Raw genomic sequence first — 27,809 nt, 5'->3', positions numbered from 1 at the left:
AAATACTTGGCAGAACGCCTTAAAAAGGGTGATTTTAACTTGTTTCGAGCAACGGGCAAACCTACGAGCCAACATATTGCTTCTGACCGCTAATGCCCTTCGTTCCCTCTCCAAATCGAGATTGTCTTTGAGGTCTTCAGTCACATAGTGCCCGAGGTATTTAAACTGTGACACCCTCTGTAAGTCATTACCATTCAAAGTTATAGCAGGCACGTGCTCAGGGTTCATTTTCTTTGACCTGAAGACCAAGACTTCGCTCTTTTTGGAGTTATATACAAGACCGTGAGTTTTCGCGTAGGCCTCACAGCCACTCAGCATTTTCCTGAGTGCACTGACAGAGGGGGACAGCAGCACCATATCGTCGGCGTAGCTTATGTTGTTCACACTAACGCCGTCGACATAACACCCCACCGGCATTCTGCTGAGCTCCTCTATCAGTCCGTTAACATATAAGTTGAAAAGCTTCGGTGAGGTTAAACCCCCCTGCCTCACTCCGCATTCCAACCTATATGCTTCCGACTGTGCTACCCCCCATCTAACCGTATTGGTCTGGTTGCCGTACCAATATTTAAAAATATCTATTATTTCACGCGGGACCCTACTTGCTGCTAGTTTCTCCCACAGAACACCATAGGACACCATGTCAAAGGCTTTAGACAGATCGAGGAAGCACGCATATACAGGCGTGCTCCTCTCTGTGTAATACTTGACGGTGTGCTTTAGACTTAAAATGGCGGTCTCGGTAGATAATCCTGCTCTAAAACCAAACTGCCCATCATGTAATTTTAGATATCTACCAAGTCGCAAGTCAAGCACACCGTCAAGTACTTTAGCTGTTATTGTAGCCAATGAGATGGGCCTATAGTTACCTGCGTCTGACAGGTCCCCGGTTTTATTTTTAACTATTGGTACGACAATTGTCCTCAACATTTCATCCGGCAAATAGGCATGACCAATACACAGCGAAAACAGCACGGTTAACACTCTGGGTAAGTGTACGCCAGCGGCCTGCAGATGCTCGATACTGAGCCCATCATGTCCCGGTGACTTTCCTCGCGTCATATGACGGATCACATCGGACACTTCCTTACATGTGAACACGGTGAACTCAGCACCGAACTCAGCATTGCATGACTGTACAGTGGAACCCAGAGTAGAATAATAAATAATTATCTTTTGTTTGTTTTCAGGTAAGTAACTACATGTTCCATTTGCTAAAGAAACGCTGATATTTTTTGTAAAAGGTAAATAAACGAAAATTTACACAGTAGATGTAGATTTGCAATAAAATGCTCTAAATTATCTGTCATGCATATAAAAGGCTTTTTGTCGTAAAAGCATAACAACAATTTTGTACGCAGGTATAATGTTGAGCATTTTATAAATTACCTACTTGTTGTATTCATCTAGTAACTAAATCTAGTTAAACTTGTTGCTGCCGTGCGAATGTAACATTTCGTTATCTAATGTATATTTGTTTATATTCTTTTTTCTCTATCCGTTTTGTGTCATTACTTCTTTGTAGTGTCGCTGATGTGTAATGTGTTTTGCTTAGCGAACGACAGGAGAGAAAATTCTCGCTTTGTGTGATATTTGTGAGAAATGTCTGCACTTTGTTTGTGTCCTCTCAATATAAAATGGGATTGTGATGTGATCAATGATCATACTATGTATATTGAGACAGTATAGGATTGTATGTTCGTGGTTTATGCTAAGTTAGGTACTCGTACTCGGTAGGTAATTAAGATTACGTTTCTTAATTGAAGACATCAAAGGGAAACGATAAAGGTGAGTTACTGATTATAATTGATCAATACCTACTCGTAATTTTTTATAAACGATAATGTGTGTTACTTGTTATAATTATTTATATCACGTTTAAGTCTTAATATCTGGGAGACCGAGCAGGGGGCCGATTTTTGAAATTCGACCGCTCGATTTCGTGTATTTCGTTGAATAATATCTCCACTACTAGGCATTTAAATTCTACTAATAGAATTGAAAACGAGTGGTCAATACCACTCGATTCCAAATTTCTATCGCTCGTATTTCAAAAATTAGCATTTCGCCGTTTTCCACTAGTTTTCCACCGATTTTCGAGTGACGAAATCGAGCGATCGAATTTCAAAAATCGCCCCCCTGCTCGGAAAACATAACATAGAGATAAAGCCTAGCTAGATCGATTTTTCGCCCCCAAAAACGCCCATATAGCAAATTTAATCGAAATCGTTAGAGGCGTTTCCGAGAAGCCCGAAATATATAAATAAATAAATATATATACAAGAATCGCTCGTTTAAAGGTACCTATAAGATTTTAGGCATGTGTTTTTAACAAATACATTTACAGCGATTTTCATATTTAAGTGAATTTGTTTTGGTGACAATTAGGGGCACTGCATGCTAGTATCTAGTATCTAAAATGATATCGCACAGATATAATTAACTTGTTGTACAATGTACCTAACATAATCGTGCATTTGAAAGGTTTTAAGCGCTTTATCTTTGCTGGTACCTTAGTAAACTTTTAAAATTCTATGATCTTATTTGTAACGCCTCTTCAAGGCAAATCTAGCTTATTATCTGTCTAGTTCAACTAAATAATATTTTAAGTCAAGCTCAACTAGTATTTACTCATCTAGAACTTTTGGTATATAATATTAAAAAATTTTGTTTTAAAAGAAAGCGCTCACTGAAATTATTTATTAGGTATATGAAATTATTACTCCAAATTGACAACAGTATTAGATTACAACGTGAAACATCCTGGGGGAACATCAAGCCCTAGGCGTTGCTCGGTTAACTGACCTTTATCTAAACGAGTTTCTTTCGCGCCGAGCTCGCGCCGATTGTCACTCTCGGGTGACTCGTTCTGAATTATTCGAACAACTTGTGTCGGTTTTCGTGATTGTTTCCGTTGGCTCGAGGTCGAGATACGAATAAACATTTTACGGGGGTAGACAATAAGTTAAAGCATTAGGAGACCGTAGGTTTCAACTCCGGTCTTAAATTAAATGTTATTTATTATTTACCGACTGGTATACATATGATAAACATAGTAACAAAATCGGACTAACCTCATTAATATTCTCTGAGTTGAAAGGTGTGATGGCTGGCGGATTTCGTAAAAAAATATATACGTAGGTACTTACACCAACTTTCGAAATTAAGTTGCGAACCGTACCACGTTTAAGAAGAAAAGGTAAGATAGACAAGTATATATAATATAATTATGTAATACTTACATACATAAATAAGCATGGGGTAGGTCTAATAATAATAGAACCTTTTAAATATTTTGTTTATCCCATAGTTCCGTAACATCGAACAGATTCCGGACGGATTTCTCGTTCGATCCAATGCAATTCTATTTGATATCAAAGTTAGTGATTACAAGAAGTATTCATTGATTAATTTGATCAAAAGGCTACCTGCTAAATTTATTTTTTGTCTCGAAGCATATATGCTCAAACACAGGATGATATTTTGATTAGCTATTTTACGTAGTACCTGTAAATCCTCTCGTGCCACACACAAGCAATTTTCAATACATATCGGTCATAATTATAATCAGGGATCTTTTCCCTAGTAAAAGCATACTATGTTTTGAACCCCTGAAACTTTAAATTGTTTAATTTAACTCAGAACACTAGGGAGTGTAAATTTCATTCGATAGCGTGACGTGCGTGTACGTGACGATACGTTTGTGTTATGTCTATTTTTGTATGGGATTTTTAACAGCGGGCCAAGCGGGACGTTTTAGAAACTCAATATCAATAAGTATTACATATGTCGTAGGCCGATCGTAAGATCAGGCAGATCGTAATGTTCATGTGTAATGTTTTGACGATAGTCACATCAAACCAATACATATGTAAGATAGGTTCGTTAGGTTGCTTCAGATGCCCGAAGGGCAAACTGCCCAGAAATAGGAGACTCCAGTCCGTCGACTCAGGGAGTCAAAGATTTTCACGTTTCACGATATGCCTAGGAATTTCACGATATGCCTGATCTTATGATCGGCCGCCGACATATACATCACGTCACGCTATCGAATGAAATCTACACTAGGGGTACAGTAAAGGGCCATAAAGTTTGCACATCGGTATTTAGAAAGAGAATATTGGAGGCAACGAGAATGAAAGAGACAACGCTCTACGAAGCCGAAATTCCAATGTGCAAACTTTATGGCCCTTTACTGTACTGAGTTTTGATTCGGATTTAAACGGTACCTATCAAAAACAATAGAACAATGAACGAAAGCCGATGAAATTGCGCATAAAAGCAATTAAATATGGACTCTGACCGGAGCCGCTGCTTTTTGCTCCGACCCGGTCGGTGTGAAATTCATTCGGGGTACTGATCTGTTCAACTTTGAATATGGTTTAAATTTATGATCATATGAAAAATACGTGGACGGTATTTTTTTATAGAAAAGGGGATACGAAACAAATTTTTGTTAGATGTGCTGTATGTACCGACGTAAAGAATTACCTACATATTTCTTCATATTTTACTTATAATTACCTACTACTTGCACATTATTTATATGTGCATTTACTTCTAAATTCCTATGTAAAATTAGACACTACTGTTATAAAAGTAAGTTCACTGTTGCGGCGTCACAAAATAACAAAAGAAAGTCGTAAGTCATGTCTCGTGTAGGTATTTTAATTATGTAATCCAATTCGGAAACTTATAAAAAAGTTTTGGAACTGCAATAGTAGACCTAGTAGCTAACCCCGGAAAATACACATCTAGTTTGCTATAATTGCCGAAGGCACCCGGCTTTGGGACACGTAGAGCATGCTTCGTACGTCGCCCGACTCTTTTAGTATGAGGGAGGCGAAGGCGCCCGGCTTTGGAACGCGTACAGCGAGCTTCGTACGTCGGGCTACGCCCGACTATTTTAGTATGACGGCGCCCCGCTTTGGAACGCGTACAGCGTACCTCGTACGTCGGACTACGTCCGACTCTTTTAGTAAGAGGGCGCCTTCGGCGCCCGGCTTTGGAACGCCTATAGCGAGCTTCATACGTCGGGCTACGCCCGACTCTTTTAGTATAAGGGGCCGAAGGCACCCGGCTTTGGGACACGTAGAGCGTGCCTCGTACGTCTCTTGTACGGCTGTTTCATACATTTTGGCTGATCTGGACTTCTATACCTATTCACGATATAAAATATTGCAGGTCATTAAAAAAACGCCATGTATATTTATTTATTTAATCTTTATTGCACAAAAGTAAAACCTTATAGTACAAAAGGCGGACTTTTTATTTTATTGGTTCGTGACTTTATGACCTCTAGAGGGCGCCGTGTTCATTTTTTTGTGACGTCATATAGCCTATATAACCAGCGGACGATTAAGACGATTCGAATGACATATCGTTTGACAAATTATAATGTGTACTTTAGTTAATGAAGTTATGAGGGAACAAATGAACATACATACATACATACCCACATACATACCGGTCAAAATCATAACCCTCCTTTTGCGTTGCCGTAGTCGGGTAAAAAGCAAGGCACTGTGAAACTACAACATTAAGAAAAGACAAAGAAAAACAGTCCACATAAAAATAAAAATAACTAAACAACCCAAATTCACAAAGGAGTTGGGATAATGTTTACTGTGATTTAACTTACAATACTCTCCTAAACAACTGTACAGGTCCAGACCGCGCGAGGCTTTTGGCGGTCGGAGCCCGGGAAGCCGGTTACTGGCTACATGCCCATCCTTCGCCCAATACTGGTACTTTCTTGGATCCGGCCTCCCTTAGACTGGCGACTGGTTTGCGACTCGGGGTTTCGGTGTGTACGCCACACATATGCTCTTGTGGCACGGACGTGGACCGACTGGGACACCACGGATTATCTTGTCAAAAAAGTGCAGGCCGTTTTTCGAGACATGCGTCGCTTAATGACATAGTCCGTCGGTCTCTTGCCACCATCAATGTGCCTGCTCTTCTTGAGCCGACTGGCATTATCAGAGATGATGGCAAGAGGCCCGATGGAGTGTCCTTAGTTCCTTGGAGCTTGGGACGGATGTTGGTGTGGGATGCTACCTGCGTAGACACACTGGCACCGTCCCACCTCCAACGGACTACTGTAAAAGCGGGCGGAGCGGCGGAAAGCGCCGAAATTCTAAAACGTAACAAATATAAGAGCCTCGGTATAGAGTACCATTTTGTACCATTTGGTGTTGAAACTCTAGGTCCATGGGGTCCCAGCGCGCATAAGTTGTTCGCAGAAATCGCGAAGCGTCTGGTTGACGTAACTGGTGACCGAAGAGCTGGCGGCTACCTCGCACAACGTATCAGCATTGCGATACAGCGAGGAAATGCCGCCAGCATCCTTGGTACAATGCCTCAAGGGCCTATTTTAGATTTAAGCTAGTTATTAATTTCGTTTAGTAGTACCACTGTATATATATTGTATGTAAATAAATGTTTTAATTACTAAACATTAGATTTGGGCGACGACGTAACAGCGTGGCTCCGTAACGTGATAGCAATTATTGTAAACTTCTTGTTTCTGTCTTTGCAATTTATTATTAATATTTGACTATTTTAACGCATATTACAAGACTACATATTACTAGAAGACAGATTCATAATTATCCAGGCGCATCAATTAATTTCTTAGTTAATAATTATTTTAGTTGGTATTCAGTATTCAAACATCCATCTTTATTTAAATTACTTCATCCATTTTTTTAAAAGCAGCATCTACATTTATGTATTTACAAAGTTCGTATATTTTTCAAACCTATATTAATTCAGTCACCGAGTTCGTTCGAAAGGTTAAACTTGAATCCACTGCAGACGTTTGGACGTCATAAAAAATAATTATTATTTTATTTTACGATGGTTTGATTTAGAAGCAATGGATTTATATCTCTCTTTTTGTTTAATAAGTTAGGAGATTTGACTTTTGTAACTGTCACACAAATTGCTCAAGGTCATGGCCATTTCTTTCCTTATTCAGTAGCAAGTTAAAATTATTGGATAAGCACCCTAAAATCACCAGTTAATTCCTAGGCGCGATAAATAAGACCCAGAGGTAGAAATCCTACACAGTTTGAAATTGCCAATTATCGAGTAAGATGCATGTATTCGAGGGGAGCGGATTCCTTTTGCACCTCCGGAAGTCCCCAAATGCTGCTGATTTATATTCAACTCGTGGCGTCAAAACAGACCGCGGAAGATAGGTTGCTATTGCTTAAATAAATTGTTAAATTATTCATTGAGATTACCGACCGATTTCCGTCATTTTATCACACGCTTAAAAAAATATGCTACCCAACGTGCGGTTTGTCTAACCGTGATTCATTATTTCGCGTTATCAGTTATTAGAATTAAGGTTTACACTTGAAAGAAATGCTACAGTAATCGGTTTGATCGTGTGTCGTAAATATACTTATTATGTTTTCTCTTTCCCCGATCCATGTCCGAAATTCCGGTTTTCCGTTTTAATGTAATCCTCTAACTCCGTTTTCCGGTTTTACTCGTTTGGCTGAATGTGCCAGTAGATAGAAATAAAAATAACCTACTCATATTTCCGTCCAGACCAGACCAGAGTGTGTGCCCTCGCCAGTAGCAAAAAGTACCTATGTAAGTTAAGTTTAGATATAAAACCTTATGCACATAACAGCTATTTGTTTTGACAATATAAAACCTATTTGTTCAGATGTAAAATAACCCTAAAAAACTAGACAAAATGATTTCCCAGGTACAATGTAACAGAATAGCCACCTCTAACAGTAACCTTCATCATAGAACCTTGAACTTGGTCAATGGTCATATACGTAAGCGATGCGTTATGTCGGTCATCGACCGCAAACATGCATATTTATGAACGTTTCAATAACAGCCAATTTAAAAGTGCATAAGTAATTACCTGTGCTTTATACATAGCTGCATCCTAATACTCGGAAATGCTATTCGAACCAAAAATCGATAACAAAATAAGTCGTTTGGTAAATAACTTTCCTTTTTAATTAATTTATACTCATAATGGATAATTTTTACCTATCAAAAAATCATGTATATTTTATTATATCTATAATATTGACATGTAATTTGTGCCTATTGTTATTAATATGAATACAAAATACATACGTCATGTAATAAAATTATTTAGAATATTTGTTATTAATAAATTAAAAATAAACAAGTATTACTGTAATGTTTAAAATATTGTTTAGGTGCTTTTGCATAGGTATTTCCCGTTGCTCAGCATATCTACAGGTACCATATTTAGAGAGACCAGGTCAGGCGGTGAGAGTAATACTCTTAAGGGAGTGTGGTACTCTTCATCATCATCATCTCAGCCATAAGACGTCCACTGCTGAACATAGGCCTCCCCCTTGGACCTCCATACGTGCCGGTTGGAAGCGACCCGCATCCAGCGTCTTCCGGCGACCTTAACAAGATCGTCTGTCCATCTTGTGGGTGGACGTCCTACGCTGCGCTTGCTAGTCCGTGGTCTCCACTCGAGCACTTTTTGACGTGGTACTCTTACCACGGTTAAAATACACTAAACTCACTTTGCCTCACCCACCTACGTAGTACCGTCTTACGTCACACGCCAGATGAACGTTGGCAGTCCTAAATACTTTCAGATAGGAAATAAAAACATGCTGCATTTCGTGAAAAGTATTTTCCTATCGTTTGATGGATGAGGACAGGTCCTTACAATTCACGGTATCAATTTTCGGGGACCGTGGGAGTTGGGTTGGCATGTGTCGTGGGCGACATCTCGAACATTTTAAATCGCAATATCCATTTAGTTTTTAACAATTTCTAGTCTAAGCAGAGGTGAAGTAGAGCTTCATGACACTGCTTTTAGCCGCGGTGGAACTGAACAGAATGAAGGACTTTTACGCAAACTGGGAATTGTTCAGGCTGCGTACTATATTTTTCACTTATTATGCACGTTAATATTTCTAACCGTTTTTGATATACAGTTTGTTAAACATTAGTGCGAAAATCTGTATGTTGCAACCCCAGCAAGTAGATCCTATTGAATGACATAACAATTGTGTCAATTTAAAATGTAAATAACTTTGTAGGGTTGTCACTGATATAAATTTTTTTTAACGATTTTATTTTACTGTCAAATTCAGCTTTACGATTATAATAACTCGATTGTAGATCACTTAGATAACACTATCCTTTCAGATCAGTCTCTAGAAATGTTCCACCCTGTAAATATATGTAGGTGTCGGCAGGAGAGTTATTATTAGGTACTCGGCTGACAAAAAAATCTAAATGTTGTACAAGCTAGTATGTTAAAACTAATGTGCATGTATTGTACATGTCCGTTAATGTGGAGGTCCCGGAGCCTACATTTTTGACGGATTTTAACATTTGAGGTTTGAGGTGTTATATACCTCTCAAACGTGGTAGTCATTTTAATATATTTGTAATCAGTTGGATTCTAAAAACATTTCATCATACTTTAGGTATGCAAAGCCTTAGGTCGTAAGATGATATAGGTATGTGAATTTATAACTTTGGTCCCATACCTATATTTTCAGATGGCAGCCGTTTTCGTAAAAAAATGGTGCTGTTCTGTCTGATTCTTGGGTTAAGGGTGGCCGACTGATCATTAATTAGTGAGACGTACTGTAAACAAAACAACTCAACTTTATGAAAAAGATATTCACTTTTTAAATTCTATGACGCAGTATGTTAGGCATAGCAAAATTGTAGGTACTTACAGTTTACTAATGACGTCCATAATGGTACATATTGGCGCGATGTCTGTGAAGACAGGCGGTGATTAATTACTGCTGTTGTTTGCGATGGTTCAGTTTCATTACGTAATGAACAAAGGCGAACCTTTAAAACTGTTCCTGTCAATCGATATCTGATTCCAAGATAATAGGTACCGTTTAAGCTGATTTTATGAAGTGAAACTTATTTTGATAATAAAAACCGGCCAAGTGCGAGACGGACTCGCGCACGAAGGGTTCCGTACGCAAAAAATGGCGTAAAAAATCACGTTGGTTGTATGGGAGCCCCACTTAAATATTTATTTTATTTTATTTTTAGTATTTGTTATAGCGGCAACAGAAATACATAATCTGTGAAAATTTCATAGCTATCACGTTTCATGAGATACAGCCTGGTGACAGACAGACGGACGAACAGCGAAGTCTTAGTAATAGTCCCGTTTTTACCCTTTGGGTACGGAACCCTAAAAAAACGGAGTAAAATCTGACATTATAGTACCTTTTCTAAGGTTTTATACGCTGATCATATTTTATTTAGGTATATATATTTTTTATGTATCACTTATAAACTTTGCCTCCTGCCTTCGTGGCTATATTATATAATTTTTCGCTCGTTAACATCATACATCGATTGTATTCAACGAAGAATCTGTAACGCTAACGAAATCCCACTTGTTAAGATACCTCTAAGCATAAGTACAGTTGACGCGTATAGTTTAATTTCCGCCGAGTAGAGGTGTACGTGTCGTGAATAATGGAGATTCTGCCATGCGGAGTTAAGTGATTAGATATATTACGTGTTGCCGTAAACCTTTACACGACTTGACTTGTAACGCTTCGCTACATCTTAATTTGGCACGTGAAAATCCTGATGCCTCGAACTGGCACTACTTTTAGGAAAAGGAATATAGGAATATTATATTTTACACGGATACTTCAGGATAATATTATTTAAATATATTTACAATATTACGTTGGTAGATTTGAATTGCGTGTTAACGCCGTATTTTGCATGTATTTAATCACTCAAACAGTATTTCTTTGAGCTCGCGTAAGTAGGTAGCTATCTACGCCAATTTATGCTAATATTTAAGTGTAAATACTCTTTTTACCTAAGCTTTGCTTACACGAAAATATTATTACACGAATTTTAGCATTAAAATATTTTACTTGACATGAAAGAGGAAATTAATACAGACCTAGTTAATGAGAGGTATTTAAATTAAATATTATTCTTAACTTTTAATTAATGTACTTAACTGTTTTACACGTGCTGCTATAGCCCTTGCTACAAGGTCGTCGACAAGCCTTCAGACCGCGTGGCCTTGGTCCGTCCCGGACCATGTAGACAGTTGTTTCCAACAGAATTTGACCAAAACTGACCAAGGACAGACCAAGGTCAGACGGTTAGAAGGCTCGTCGGCGACCGTGTAGCAAGGGCTTATGAATAACTAAACCTAGCCTTGTGTTTTCGGTGTATTTTTATGACCTAGTTTTCATGATTGTAGTACTTCAGTACTACATCAAAATAATTTAAATTATTAGAGGCCAATAGTTAGAGGTTGGCCGACATTGCAATAGTATCGGTGGTTCCAAATAATCCACGCCACATTAGAACATACATAGAATGTTCTGAAGTACAAATCTCGTACCAGGTCTTATAAATCAACCTTTATATATCTAATAAATCTTATAAATCAACCAAACCAACCTAAGCGGTTTATTTATTTTGATATTCTTGTTATTTTTACAATGCCTGGACCAACAGGCTTCCACTTCGCTACATAGATAAACCCTCGAGATATAATAGAATCGGGTCACCTTACAACCAAATAACCCAACCTTTGCAACACTTTAGGTAATCTCGGCGGGGTACCTGTAGACACAGGAAACTGTCTAATATATAAAAATTTTGAAGTACTACTTTTTAGGGTTCCGTACCGGCAAAAACGGAACCCTTATAGGATCACTTTGTTGTCTGTCTGTCTGTTTATCTCGGGAATGCGTGGAGGTATTGAGTTGAAATTAAAACCATATACTCAGGTTTACAGTCCCTTGAAGATGTGAAAAAACCGGGCAAGTGCGAGTCGGACTCGCACACGAAGGGTTCCGTACCATAATGCAAAAAACGGCAAAAAAAAAAAAACGGTCACCCATCCAAGTACTGACCCCGCCCGACGTTGCTTAACTTCGGTCAAAAATCACGTTTGTTGTATGGGAGCCCCACTTAAATCTTTATTTTATTCTGTTTTTAGTATTTGTTGTTATAGCGGCAACAGAAATACATCATCTGTGAAAATTTCAACTGTCTAACTATCACGGTTCGTGAGATACAGCCTGGTGACAGACGGACGGACGGACGGACGGACAGCGGAGTCTTAGTAATAGGGTCCCGTTTTACCCTTTGGGTACGGAACCCTAAAAATCAAACTTCTAAGTTGACGTAAAGAAAGATACGGCCGTTTATGCCGCAAAAAACGTATAGTTCGACACTTTCAAGGCAATCAATATTTAAAGAGTACCTACTTTCTGTTGATCTAGAACTTTAAAATTGTACAAGTACAGGGACAGATCTGAAAACTATATGTACATTTGCAATTAAACAATGCAAACTGTTAATGAAAACCACCCACTTGCAACGCAATCAATTTTAAACATGACACCAGTAATTAATTAAATTCCCATTGGTTTGATCGAATGTAATTATACAAATAACGAGGCCGAGGTTGAAGAAGGTACAGAAACCATAATAAATCAACAAATTTTTCGTTATAGTAAGTATGAACGAGGGTAACTTTTACAGAACCATTTACTACATTTTGTCTTCTTGCTCCACAGGATTCTGGAGAATTCATACTTTATTTACATTAAGAATGAATACGTTGTCATTGATCACCATCATTATGAATTTATGATACTTAGAAGCAACAATAGGTCTCTCATCCATAACCAATCCGGTTTTCAATGATTTCATGTCATTGTTCACATTAGCTGCCCGTTCTGTTTTGTTTGTAATATCATAATTATATATTCGTACTTATACAGTAATCATACAAAGTTGCTGTGTTGGAATCGTAAATATTATTAGGTATGGAAAGTGTGTGCTTATTGCAATAGAATACCATATCATTACTTTATAAAAGTCGTTAAATTTTGCTATACCGCCCGGAACCGGACCAAATTACCCAAACGACATCAAGCCGAAATTGTGGTAACTCTAACATGGTGTTGAGGCTTTCGACATTGCCGACCCTTAAACCCCCATGGGCCGTTTAAAATGTAATAATACACCACGTTGTCTCGTGAACTCTGTAATTTTCACGACCTCAGTGCTTTTAGTATCACAGTTTAATTAAGCGGCTCGAAAAGTTGACGCCGGAGGCGCGACACAAATTATTTGAGGTGTGACATCTTACGAACTCCGAGGAGACATGTCTTTGCGATATTTCGGTAATTAATTTATTTTGTGTCAGTAAAATTACATCACAATTCATTTTAGCGGAGATGGAAATGTAGCCAATTTTGTTACGATGGCAATTTTAAAGACGAAAATGTAAGATTAGAAGTAAAATAAGTCGACAACACAAAGATAAATAGTTTCAAAGTAAAATATACAGTGAAACCTGGTTAAGTGGGACCTGGATAAGTGAGAAACCTCTATAGCTGGGACTCATGGTGCGGTCCCGACACTTTAGCACTGAATTACCTCTGTTAGTGAGATAAAACGAACCTCTATAACTGGGATTAGTTGTTCTGATTTTATAGTCACATTTACCTCTATAATTGAGACAGAGAGTGTATTTTACCTCTTTTACTGAGACTATATTTATAAGATTAATTTTCCTAATTGTTTATTTAGAATTTTATACGAATTACCTCTGTATCTGAGATAACGTCAATTTATGACCTCTCTAACTTGGACTTTATTGGTCTATTTCCGTATTCTTACTAACTGTTAGTCTATCCACAAATTCCGCATTTGCTTAATTGTGTCTAAACGACTACAAGTTTCATTTAGTTACTTTATGTAGTTAAAACTATCGAAACGAAAGCTGAAATCTTGATAAGTAACAAGAATAAACAAATTTTCATTTAATAAATTTCTAAGACGCAATGAAGTCCGTATCAAATTTAATTGAAAAATCTATCCTTTGGAAAATCATTCAAAATAAATTCAAAGAAATATTTAAACAGACTTAAAAAATATTTAGGGACAAGTATTATTTTACCTAAACATTTAAAGTTAATTACAAAATACCTTATTAACCACCTCTATAACTGAGATATATCCTCTATTCTCACCTCTATTAATGGGACCCTCTGTAAATGAGACAGAAATTTATTTGTACTTGGTTAACTGAGAGCCTGGGTAAGTGGAATACCTCTTTAAGTGAGACAAATCTGCTCGTCCCTTGAAGTCTCACTTATCCAGGTTTCACTGTATTTTTAATGCAGGCTACAGATGAATAGTTTAATCTTGGGAGAGGCAGGGCGTCACCAGGTCGTTTCCAGACTGCATTGTGAATTTTCTATTTACCTACGTTTCTCTGTAGAATAGAAATAAAAGGACCCTCATAAATCTATTCCGTTTGCTTTGTGGCGCTGTGAGGTTTAGTAGTTTTAGTACGTTACATTATGCACTTGGAAGAATTTATCCCCTTACTTATAAACCTTAAAATTTGTAAAAATTTTGTCCCTTTCTAACAAACACATTTGTCAAAATGACAAATTAGGACAAACGACTATCAACGGCTTGTTAGACTCGACGGGCGTGTTTGAATAACGCAATTAGCAATTAAACATATATATGTTGTAAAATAAATAACAGAAATAACAAATAAATATGTATAATTACCAAAACCCTGGACAGCACCGACTACTTAAACTTAATAACTAAATATTGATATAGAAATATTTATTTTAGTTTCATTATTTAACCGAACTACAGCAACAAGAATTATACCTTATTTCGGCGGTAGTTCCTTTTGACAAAAATTTATAATAAAAGAAATATGCCGAAATAAAGCCCAAATCTCTTCAATTTCAAGCTCTTATTATCTTCTGAAACTTATTCAGATTCAAAATGTTCTTGTTGATTGTGTCGTATTCGCGTTTATGAGTTCTACTCGCATTAAGGGCCACACGACCCTACCCAAGTGTGATCCGCGAATACCCATAACTGTTCGGATCCTCGATATCGACCCTACACGAAGGACAAGCTCATCGTTTAAAATGTTTAGTGAATTCATTAGAAGGTAGCTACCACAGTATTAAAGAGCCACGCCTTAATGTGCCTTGAATAATAGAATGAATCTAAAACATCCTTTTTTCAGAGAGTACCCAAAAATATTAGTCCGCGGAACAGCAGTTATCGCTTTCAAGTGCTGTTTAGAGGAAAAATATACTCAGATTAATGGAGCTGTTTCTATCGCTTCATTGTTTGTATGCCCGGGGAGTGGGTGAGGAGTCATGTTCATGTTAGCACACTAAGCGTAGCGAGCGACGCGTGAAGAATGAACATGCCAGTGTGCTTCTTACCGTGAATACCAATACCTCTCTCACCATTATACATGGAGATTGAGCTAATTACTTACGATAGTTTGTGAGCGTCAGGATGGCGGGTGGACCTCAGCGAATTTGAACGAAATATGTATAATTTTTACTTTAGTGTACATGTAGCCAATAATAAGCCGATTTTTGTAGAATACTTTATGAACAAACTCCCGTAGGTAGACCTTATTACCCTCAGGTACCTTACTAATAACGTTTAGTTGCAAACGGTGAACAATTACAGACATAAATCGTCTATTATTACTGGCCAGCTCCATAAAGTTTATATTTTAAAATCTCTTTTATCGTCTTAGAGACAATATGCAGAAATTAAAAATAGAAGGTTTTTTTTCCTTTTTTTATGAATTATATTTGCTTACAAATAATTCGCAAAATCCTCACGGCTGCTAAAATTTCAAAACAAGTTCTTTGTAAAGCCCAGGGCACTTGTTTAAATGTTTATGAGAACGCTGAGCAATAACTTTTTTCTTCCTTTTAATATTCTCTTTGAAATAGCTAATGTTTTGCAGCGAAAAGTTTTCGATACATAAATCATAATTAAATGTTTTGTGAATCACTCAATGTAAACAAAGGGGTTCAATTGATACCTTGACGAGCTGCTTCAATAGTTCACATTAGCAAAGAGAATTAAGTAGGTATTAGGTAGGTATTAGTATTTCAAAACATTCCCGAAAAATATATCAGCATAATCAGGGACATGTATCACAACTGCACAACTCGAGTCAAAGCCCAGGTGGCCTTAGCGAACCGTTCGAAGTCCAAGTTGGTGTTCATCAGGGGTCCACTTTAAGCCCTTTACTGTTGAATTTAGTAATGAATTATTTAACCAAGGATTTACAACTGCCGGTGCCATGGTGTATGCTATACGCGGACGACGTAGTACACTTAACCAAGTCAGCTGAAGACATGCAGACCCAACTTACATCCTGGACTAAAGCATTGGAACAAAATGGCCTCAAGATTAGCAGGAGCAAAACCGAGTACATGCAATGCAAATTTTCTACCGAAGTCCAAGACGACAGAGACGTGTGCATCGGAGAACATCCTGTACCTAAGGTAACTAGGTTTAAATACCTAGGATCTGTCATCTCATCCGATGCCAATATAGATGCGGACGTCTCCCACAGAACACAAGCGGCATGGCTCAAATGGCGAAGCTTATCAGGGGTATCTATGTACAGCCGTATGCCCATTAAAGCGAAAGGAAAGGTGTATAAAACTGCTGTGACACCTGCCATGCTATACGGCTCTGAGCCATAAAGAAATATCACGAGCAAACCCTTCACGTAAATGAGATGAAGATGCTACGCTGGGCTGGTGGTTTCACAAGACTAGACCGGATAAGAAACGAGTACGTTCGCGGAAGTTTCAAAGTGGCACCAATTCAAGACAAACTCCTTGAATCTCGTCTACGATGGTACGGCCACACTCGAAGAAGAGGAAATGACCATATTGTAAACATTGCGCTAAACCTTCCTGAACGCCCTAGAGGAAGAGGCAGGCCAAAATCCACGTGGTGGTCCAATATTAGAAACGACCTGAAGAACCTGAACATCGAAGAACAGACAACCCAGAACCGACCACTCTGGCGCAAATTGACAAGGAGACCCGACCCCACATAGGTGGGATAAGGGAAGGAAGAAGAAGAATTAAGTAGGTATAAGGGACAACGTCACTAGTACGTAGAGTAGGTACTGAACTTTAGTTTATACGGAGAGATTGAGAGTTAAGCTGTAATATATCCATTAAAGCTTTAATGAGCCAATTCCAGTATTTAAACAAGGGTTTTATTTACTTGCGAAAAAAAAAACCAGTGACATATTTGCAAAAATAAAGCTACTTGAATTCGTACTTACTCATTCGTTTTAAAGAAATTACATACCTACGAATGAGTAAGTACCAATTCAAGTAGCTTTATTTGCCGAAAGGCAAACCGCCAGTCTTAAAGTTTAGAAGGTTAGAAAGTAAAAATTTCCGATGTGCCAACAAAGCTCTCCGCCGAGATGAGTAAGTCGCGTCAAAACCAGGACTAAGCCAGGAAGATGATAGATGAATAACTCTTTGTCTTCGTCTGTTGTAGGCGTAAACTCCAATTAAAAGGTAACAAAGATAACTATCAAAAGCTATATACGAACTTGACATGAATTGCGTACTTAAAACTGTCGATATTATTTGTCATCATGATTGGTACGAGTACTATTCCTATTTTAATTTTGTATAACTGATAGATAATAATGTACTTATTAAATGAGCAATTCTCAAAAAGTTTGTAGATTTCGATCACATCTTAGATTTCTATAAAATTTCTTTCTAAAAAACATTCCTTTTTTGTTACCAAATGTGTAAGGAAATCTGGTTACAAAAAAGGAATGTTTCTTAGAAACTTTCTGGGACATTTTGGGAAGTATGGTGGAAGTTGTTCACTTCATGTACTTTATTACCAGCATACCATTTTTTATAGAAATCTAAGATGTGATCGAAATGTACAAACTTTTTGAGAATTGCTCAGATAGTGACGTACACGATGACGGAATATAAAAACACAACTATCTTACGCCCGTCGGAGTACATTTTTTTTAATAAGTACTTTGTTCGTCAAATTGATTCAAGCAATAATGTGAAATTTTGATCATGTGTTATTTAACATTTATATCACAGAACGAGCTGCGATTTATTTATCTTCCAGTTGCGTGTGTAATAACAAATAGCCTTACGTTATTAGTTCAAGAACGTTAGGCCAGTAATAAACAGGCGTTATCCCGAGTAAAGTGTTATTCACTGCGAACATTTTTGCTGCATCAGCTCCCTTGGCCCGAAAGACCCCGACAAATGAAGACGAACGAGCCCCGAGTTAGCGTAAGGCCCGGCTAATTATATAAACGTCATTTTGTTATGTCTAAAAGTTTACATTTAATGTATCCGTAATAATAAATAACGATAGCAGTCATGTATTTATGATTTTACTATAACTACCTATCTATATTATTTTTATGGAATTTCATTTGTGAATTCGCTTTTATTAGGCTTGTGAAATGAAAAGGTACCTAAAATAAACAATAACAATCATAAAAGATTGCATTAGAACTACATGTTCTTAACTTACTTTTTGGATTAAACATATTGAAACTAACCTGCCGTTAGCTATAGTTTCCGTTCAACAGCGTTAAAATCTCTCAGTAATATCAACTTTCCCGGTTTCCAGCCTGGGCCTAGTTTAGGCCCGATTAGTTTAATTGTAAAATTCCATTTTTAGTTATTTCAATTTGTAATACGCCCATTTGGTGAATCCATAATTTGGTGAATAAACTACTCACTTACTTACTCCGTTGGCTCAGTGACCCAAAAGTGAGACTTGACCTCCGACACAAGACAGCGCCACTTTTCTCGGTCCTGTGCGACCTCTCGCCAATTGTTGATTCGAAATTCGCGCAGATCCGCCTCCACCATATCGCACCAGCGATACCTGGGGCGTCCGATAGGACGTCTTTCTGCTGGGCGGCCTAGCTGGTGGATAAACGATTTTGTATTTGTTTACGACATTGAGTCAGTACCACCAAGAATTAGTTGTAGTGGAAACAACTCAATACAATTACGTTCCCAATCGGTTCCATTTTCTTATTTTAATGAATTAATGGCATACATAGAAGGTAAATAAAATAGCCGTAGCTTAAAAATCGCAATATACAGATACAATACGATCATTTAAAACAGTTTTAGATTTTTAATTATTTACTTATAAAATACGTAAATGGACGTTTCAGAGAGAACAATTATAGACATTCCAAGTCCGCTTAATTTTTCTAGGTCAATTTCCGAAACATCTGAATACTATGTAGTGTATAATTATGTTATAAACGTTGTATACTAATTTATTTATATATTTTTTTTAATATAAAAACTCTTTAAATTTTTTTTATTATAATGAGTTCACGTCGTCGTCAATATAAATGTACTTATTATTCCACGAATTGTATCGTAAGAAGGAAATTGAATAAAACTAATAACGATAACCAGTTAGAATACAGTTCCGTATTCTTTGCCACTTGCGCAGTTCTTTTTTACCGAAGAAGGTAAAATGGAGTATGCACACGGTGTTTCTCATAATATGATTATCGTTCGTATTAAAGCTTATGAGTAGAGCATCATTCCTCACAGGCTCGTAAAGGCGAGTGTCGGTCGCGATAAGAGTATTCGGGGCCATGGATTTCCGTCATCAGTCGTGCTCGTTCTATCATACCTTTATGGGGTTACATGTCTCGCCCACCGAGGGTCCGTACAAATTAAACCTTTTTTTTGAAGTGAAAACTTCTTTAGCGACACTGTGCACTTTTTGTGATGGGGAAAAAATGTTAAACTCGCGACAGCGTAAGACGTAAGACGCTTCGTAAGACGGACACGTGACCTGATCGAAAAACTGTTACAATGTCATTGAGTTTTCACTTCTGCCGGCACTACCGGAGTGCAACCCGTTGTTTTTATTTTTGACGTATAAAGGTCTCTGCCCACTACACCGTATCATACCATGACCGTGCTATGAACGTGTCAGGCAAAAAAATATTCTTTGTATGAAAAAGTATGAGACTATGCCCACTAGCCCGTTCCGTCACCGACCATACCCGTCGCGTGCCATGCACGGACCGTCAAAAATAGTCGGCGAGGATATTTTGTCGGTGCCGAACCGCTCCGTGCATGGCACGCAACGTTGCCAGAACGGTGCGTGCAGGCGGCGAAACGGTGGGCATACGGGTTTTAACCGCGTATGGTGACCGTTCTAAGCCCGTTATAAACGCGTTGCTATATTTCTTGCTCGCTCTTACCAGTCTAATAACTATTCACTGGCTCTTTCTGACGAGTATTGCTCTCGCAAATAAAACGCGGGTACTAAGGGGATGAAACGCGGATGCTACGGGAATTATAGGCAGATGCTATATGGGGATGATGCGCGGTTACTACGGGCACTAAACCCGTTATGTACAATGTGGACACGGTGTAGTGGGCATAGTAGGCCGTTTCGCGTTACATTCCGTGCCTGATACGTTCATAGCACGGTCATGGTATGATACGGTGTAGTGGGCAGAGACCTTTAGTTTTCCACCATTCCAATTGCATGCGTTTCGAAGTAACCGTCAGCTTGCGCCAATGTGAGATGTTTCGATAAGTATGTTATGTCGAATAAAGTTACACATTTCATTTTCCCTTGTAGTTAAAGCCGTAGGCATACATCAGTTAGGTATCCATAAAATCAGGACAGCCCTTCTGTCATATCAGATAAAGTCTCCACACAAGCTAAATGCGGATTATAATCTTTTTCAAACCCGAAGGGTAGGATGACACCTGTCATCTCCGTATAATTTATAACCTAAAAACGCCAAATCTCTCAAAATTGTAGTGAAATGACAGTTGTCATCCTACCCTTCGAGTTTGAAAAAGATTATAGATATTTTTATTGTTCCCTACTAACTTTGTTCACTTATTTTATGTATGTATTTTCAGTAGAGATGCAACGGATAGTTGTTTGGCCGGATACCGGATACCGGATATTCGACTTGCCCATCGGCCGAATATCCGGTATCCGGCCGCCGAATATTCGGACGGCGGAACTATACCTACATTTCGGTTTAACAAGTGCGCATTGTACAGATTTTGACCTGTTTCGTAGTGAACGTTCGCTCGGACTCATTTCTAGGTTCGAGATGAGTGCGCGTGCATGTCTGTGGAATGTTTAAATTGTTTTAAAATAATAACGAGTAAGATTATGACCGTGACTGTTTCTTAAATCCAATTTTGTTTACTCTGAAATCAAGCAATGTTACTATCCAGTATCCGGCCGGATAGTAGTTCACTATCCGGTATCAGGCCGGATATTAAAATAATGGCCGGATAGGCCGGATACCGGACAGTAACCGAATATCCGGTGCATCTCTAATTTTCAGTCATATGTAACATTATAATATAAGTTAAGTACATATGCCTGACTTTATTCCCCGTAGTGTTTGGGCCATGACCTTCAAGTTACTAATTAAATTATAAAACCAGCATTGTCAATGTATTTACACAGTCAAATAGGTAGGTATCGAAGTAGTTGATCTGTATCTAATCACTTTTGAATAAAATACCCATTTTGTATTTGTCGACCTGTCACATTGGCGCAGAGTAATCTTCACGAACTCGAATCGACATTACATTATAGGACCCCATTTCCTTTCGGCGGAAATCGTCTGGAATTGCTCACGGTATGCAGTCTTAGGAGAAAATCTATTTTCTTTTCAACAGTCTCCACATACCTCCATGTCTCGTAATCATGATCGCCTTTCATCTCCGTTTTACACGTTCAATAGTATTTCGTTTAAAGCGGAATATCCTCATTCGTTAGGTTTGTAGTAGCGCCTGCAAGTTGTTTGATAGCAATAACATCGTTAAGGAAGGTTGTGATATATTTCGGTCGGGCTCGAGCCTTGGTGAGAAGTTATATTTATCGCTCGGACTTGATAAGTAACCGTTTGGGTGATCATTTATGTATTAGATTGGAATTTTAGTGGTTGTTAAACATGACGTTGGAAACTACCTATCTAGACTTCATTCGCGTACAAGTCGTTAACCCCTGGGGGCTTACCGCCAAAACCGAAACTCGCAAATTGCGGGGATCTTTCTCTTTTACTCCAATGAAGGCGTAATAAGAGTGACAGAGAAAGATGCCCGCATTTTGCGAACTTCGATTTTCGCGGTTATATAGCCCTGCTCCTGCCCCTCAACGTTAATAATGGATAAAATGTCCTCTTCCAGGATATAAACGGTCCCTCTTATTAATAAAACTTAACAAGCGTCGGTTAGTTTTTGCTTTATACCTTTTCTTACAGATACATAAGTCAAAATGAATATGATCAGCGCGTTTATAATAAATTTAATAATGCTAAATTTTATTGAAATTCGCCACCGCCGTCACGCAATAACAGTTGTCCAAAAATAAATATAAAAAATAAAAGCAGTCGTCTTTGTGATTTAAGTCATTTAAGCAAGGCTGAAATAACGAGACCACTGACGAGCGACCGGGTCGCGGCGAGCACGAACCGCTGAATTGGCCCCACGGGACCCTGTTAGAGACCGCTGACAACGGCGCTGGAAGATTGCCGTTGCAATTCAATCATAACTTGATTTATAGCTAGTCTTGGTAATTAGGAAATGTATCAACATCTTTTAGCTGCGTGGAATGCAAACTATCCACACTTTCTCTTGATTATTCACTTTTACTCTAGAGTTGTCACTTTTTCTATACTTACAACACAACACTTAACCTAGCCTTAACCTAGCCCTTGACGCCCCCCGACCCCAAGGCAGACCAAAAAAGCGATGGCTCGATGTCGTGAAAGCAGATATAAGCGTGAACGGGCTCACACGAGACGACGCCCAGGAGCGCGCAAAGTGGAGGAAAGCAAGTAGGAAAGCGGACCCTGGAGGCCGGGATAACGCTAGGCAGAAGAAGAACACTCACATTTGCTAATCAGTATCCCTAACCCTAACGTACAGCTAGTAGCGTATTGAACCATTTTATGCCATTATTTATATAATATGGATCTAGTTCACCTGGACAAGTATCCCGGACACCCCTTAAGGCCTGACTCACGCTAGACCGGGCCGGGCTCGAGCCGAGGCGTCCGACATGTCATTTTCTATGACGGCTGATCGGTGATCACGTGGTGCTTTCCATAGAAAACTAAGCGCCGGAAGCCCCGGCCCGGTCTAGCGTAAGCCATCCTTTATCCGAAGCCCGTCTGCGGTAACAATTTACAAGTAGGTAAATATGTATAATGGAATTCCATACGTTATTCAAATATCAAAGAAAATATAAGAACACTCTTGTCAAAGTAACTTTTGGTAAAGTAAACATATTTTCTGTGCATATAGATTACACTGTAAACGATATAAACCGAACAGGGCTTTATTGTAAATTCCTTTGCTAAGCTAAAATCTCAAACTAGAACAATGTAAATAAAATAAATGGGAGTCTAACAATTAAGATATAATCCAAGAATTCCTGCGTTGGTATTTTGATTCCTCAAATGTTACATTTCTAAATAAATTAATGTGCTAAGCTTCCAAAACATATCTAAGTAAGTACCTACATACATACAAATATTTTACGTGACAGCTACTACATATAAAAATGAACTGTCATAGGGGACTAATATTCGACACGAGAAGTATTATTAGATGAGAAACAGGTGAGATTGTTTCATTTCATGGTACCTAAACTACCTGCACCAAATAGGCGCGTTGATTGTGCGATTGCGGGGACATTACTCGTGGCGCGTGACCGTCCGTCCTGTTATTAGATTCGCACAGCTCCTGGTTTCCTGATGTCCCTTGCGAACGCCCATTAAAAGTCGACTGGTTAGCTAGCGATGCGATATAAATCACTTTAAGGCCTTTTTACGATTTGTGTTATAGTAAACCGCTGGCGCGGTATTTATTCTCAAATTTTCACTTAAATATAATTTTAAATATTGTGGTCAATCTTACACAAATCTCAATAAAGCTTGTGTCGTGTTTACTAGACGACTATAATATAGGTATATTTTTATTTAATATAATATATATGAATTTTTAAATACGTAGAAACCATCCATAACTCAGATGATGTCTGAGATGAACACTCAAATAAATGCCATTACCAGGATTTGAACCCGGGAGCTCCTGCAGGCAGGCCTATATTCTTAACCGTTTTTAATAACTCTTATCTTGATTGTATATATGTTTTAGAATTCTATCCAGGAGTTCCAGGACCTCTTGTTTCCACAAACCTTTCTCAAGAATCACTCTATTGATAAGCGAGAACCGCATTAAAAACCGTTCAGTAGTTTTTGAGTTTATCGCGAACAAACATACAAACACGCAGATAGATGCGGCGCGAGACTTTGTGTTATAAGGTGTAGTGATTAAAATTTATTGATTGACATGTGACATAAATATTAATCCATAAACAACCATTATTCCTTCTATCTAATTCTATCTGGAATGGGATATACCTAAAGCTATGCATATAATATATTTCTTAATAATCGAATACGATTAAACTTGAGAGTAGAGAAGCCTTAACCAAGCTGTATTTGTTGTCTTTCCTTGTGAAGCCAGCCAAAAGTGTGTAGGAGAATAATTCGAAATTAAGCGAAAGTCGAAATCTAAATAAATAGACGCTAATGGTTCCAAGAAACTCCGAGTCAAGTCCAATAATAAGTCTTTAATTATACTTTCCCGTATGTTTAACTCATCATGGACCATTTTACAGGCATCATTAGACTTGGCACAAGATATCTCTGGTGCAATTTAGACTACCTCTCTTTCAAATCATTACAGTTAAAAAAAGACAGAATAGTTAATTTTTTAACGATGAAGCGCCCTTCTTTGAATTAAGTATATATTATTTTCTTACACTGACCTGACTCCATCAAATATCCACCAAACCACGCTTAAATGTGTGCAATAAAACCTTTTACAATAAATATTTGGTGGAATCTTGTTAATTACTTAAAATAAAGTACTATTTGATTTGTTTTAATTTTTTACATACAGTTTGATAGTGAAAGTTTCCTAGGTACACTAGACACGTACACGACATACATTATTTTATGTTGTAACGTGCTTCGTTTGCCCACCGGTAAGATCTTTCATGGCACAAATAGATTTGCTCTTAGCGTGTATTAATAATACCTATTACTAAAACTAACAATTACTATTGAAACTAATATTTGGTTACAAGCCAACACTTGCAACTAAAGTTAGAAACAAAATTGTTACCAATGTCATAACTTCATAAGTAATTGTGATTTACGGAACGGATTCTAACGAATGCGTTTGTATGTAGAGGCACATAGCTAGCAATAGGAATCGATTAGGTATTAAATCGTTATACAACATGTTTTTTAAACTAAGTCAATTTCAAGGGTAAGCCTTAATTATTTCTCAAACTCCAGTAGGTTTTCTAATTATTCCTAGCTCCTTAGTTCGTATTGGCAGTCGTTCATATAGCCCTGGTTTGCTGGGAGTGTGCTCATTAGTTGAAGGTCAATGATCGTAAATGTTCCGATTTGAAGAAGCGACTCAATGCTGCTTACAGGTACTAAAAGAAGCGGACTGCTGCAGCTAAGTACAGTCACCACACGGGAATGTTGAGCCATTTAGGGTCTTAGCTAAATTGGACATTGCATAGCGCAAGTATTGAACAACCAATTTAGCTAGAATCCTAAATGGCATAACAATCGCGAAGCGTGATGGTACAAACACACCCATAGAATTAGCGAGACTAGTTAGTCAGTGTTATGGGTCCCGAATTTTCTGGTCCCTCGCTAAAGCTGTTCAAGGGAACTTCTTCAGGGTCTAACCCAACGATTCACAGGTGCATTCGTAAAACAGACCTAAACAGAAGTTCCCATCAGGTCACTGGCTTTTGTTATATGTAGGTATAAAGCGCAGCTTTGACCTCATATGTTCTCAACTTTAATCACGATTTTGTCTTACTACACACATTTGATATTTTGCGATTAACGTGTCTTTGACTCTACCCACCTACCCTTAAAGTAATATAGTTTTTCTTTTGTTTCAGTACATTGGGACAATGGATGTGCCCCGACCGTCAAGCCGCGTTGAAATAGTTGCCGCCATGCGTCGTGTACGCGTAAGTATTTCATTATTAACAAAGACATATGTAACTTCGTATAAGATGAATAAAGTCTAAGGAAAAAACGTGCCTCGGAAATCAAGAAAAAGTCATTCTCGGATAGATGGCGCACACACCTTTAGCCTATGCTCGGCTAGATGGCGTGACGACTCCGTTTCATATTTAACAATTTTAACACATAGATATCAGTGAATGGAAATGGGTCAAAATGATATAAAAATAATAAAATCATTTATCCATATATTTACTTTTATTTGATAATTTTATACGTTTTCGTTTTGAGTTTTAGTTATTTCATTATTAACAAAGACATATGTAACTTCGTATAAGATGAATAAAGTCTAAGGAAAAAACGTGCCTCGGAAATCAAGAAAAAGTCATTCTCGGATAGATGGCGCACACACCTTTAGCCTATGCTCGGCTAGATGGCGTGACGACTCCGTTTCATATTTAACAATTTTAACACATAGATATCAGTGAATGGAAATGGGTCAAAATGATATAAAAATAATAAAATCATTTATCCATATATTTACTTTTTTTTGATAATTTTATACGTTTTCGTTTTGAGTTTTAGTCGTGAGTCGATAGATGGCAGTAAATTTACTGTGAATACAAAATTTACTATGACAGGACCCCTCTATACTACCTATTCTCTTTGTTATTAGCAATATTATAATAATTTTACCATAGCCTAGCTGTAAGAGCGTGCGACTTTCAATCCGGAGGTCGCGGGTCCAACCCCGGCTCGTACCAATGAGTTTTTCGGAACTTATGTACGAAATATCATTTGATATTTACCAGTTGCTTTTCGGTGAAGAAATACATCGTGAGAAAACCGGGCTAATCCCAATAAGGCCTAGTTTTCCCTGTGGGTTGGAAGGTCAGATGTCATCAGTCGCTTTCGTAAAAACTAGTGCCTACGTTTATTCTTGTAATTAGTTGTCAAACGGGCCATGAGACGTGCCAAAATGTTGGGATAACGCGAGGAAGAAAAAGAAGAAGACATAAACAGAACTTTTTATTTAAATTCTCAATGCTGCCTTTGTTAAACTTAAAATGCTCCTAAACATTTAAAAAGTTTCTTCATATAAAATGAAACGGCTCCAAAAAGATAAGATAAAATCATCATTCATTCATTTGTTTTGACAACCATACACTTCTTTCAAATAGTACATATTACTTACTTAGGAATGGTAACGGCACTAATCATGAAAAAATTAAGAAAAGACTGGTTTTTCACGGATACTTATAAAATTTCTACCGCTTTGCTAGTTGAATGTGCTATTCATCTCTTACTCGTATAGTTCCGACGTACTTAATGTAATGAAAGAGACCGCAATCGGCTTCAACGTAAATATAACGATTAGGTTAATGACAACAGCGTGCATATACGTATTAAATAATAAACCGGCCAAGTTCGAGTCGGCCTCGCACACGAAGGGTTCCGTACCATTATCTATAAAAACGGTCACCCATCCAAGTACTGACCCCGCCCGACGTTGCTTAACTTCGGTCAAAAATCACGTTTGTTTTATTGGAGCCCCACTTAAATCTTTATTTTATTCTGTTTTTAGTATTTGTTGTTATAGCGGCAAAAGAAATACATCATCTGTGAAAATTTCAACTGTCTAGCTATCACGGTTCGTGAGATACAGCCTGGTGACAGACGGACGGACAGCGGAGTCTTAAGGGGCCCACTGATTAACAGTCCGCCGGACGGTATCGGCCTGTCAGTTGTTCGAAACTGTCAAAATTTTGTTCTAACTGACAGGCCGATAGCGTCCGGCGGACTGTTAATCAGTGGGCCCCTTTAGTAATAGGGTCCCGTT

At 38.0% G+C, this 27,809-nt stretch overlaps 1 protein-coding gene across 2 annotated transcripts in view; it reads left to right on the top strand.

The window, feature by feature from the left end:
• The window catches only part of LOC134803938 (carboxyl-terminal PDZ ligand of neuronal nitric oxide synthase protein), a 185,427-nt gene that overhangs the window by 44,036 nt on the left and 113,582 nt on the right, over positions 1-27,809 (top strand). For both annotated transcript variants that reach the window (XM_063776766.1, XM_063776765.1), the window contains exon 2: positions 25,903-25,974. In XM_063776766.1, the coding sequence (XP_063632836.1) occupies positions 25,903-25,974 (72 nt within the window). The remainder of the gene's footprint in view (positions 1-25,902; positions 25,975-27,809) is intronic.

This window comes from Cydia splendana, chromosome Z (assembly GCF_910591565.1).
Source record: "Cydia splendana chromosome Z, ilCydSple1.2, whole genome shotgun sequence".
NCBI lineage: Eukaryota > Metazoa > Arthropoda > Insecta > Lepidoptera > Tortricidae > Cydia > Cydia splendana.
The sequence above is the reverse complement of the archived record's forward strand: the minus strand, read 5'-3'. Positions and strand labels throughout refer to the sequence as shown.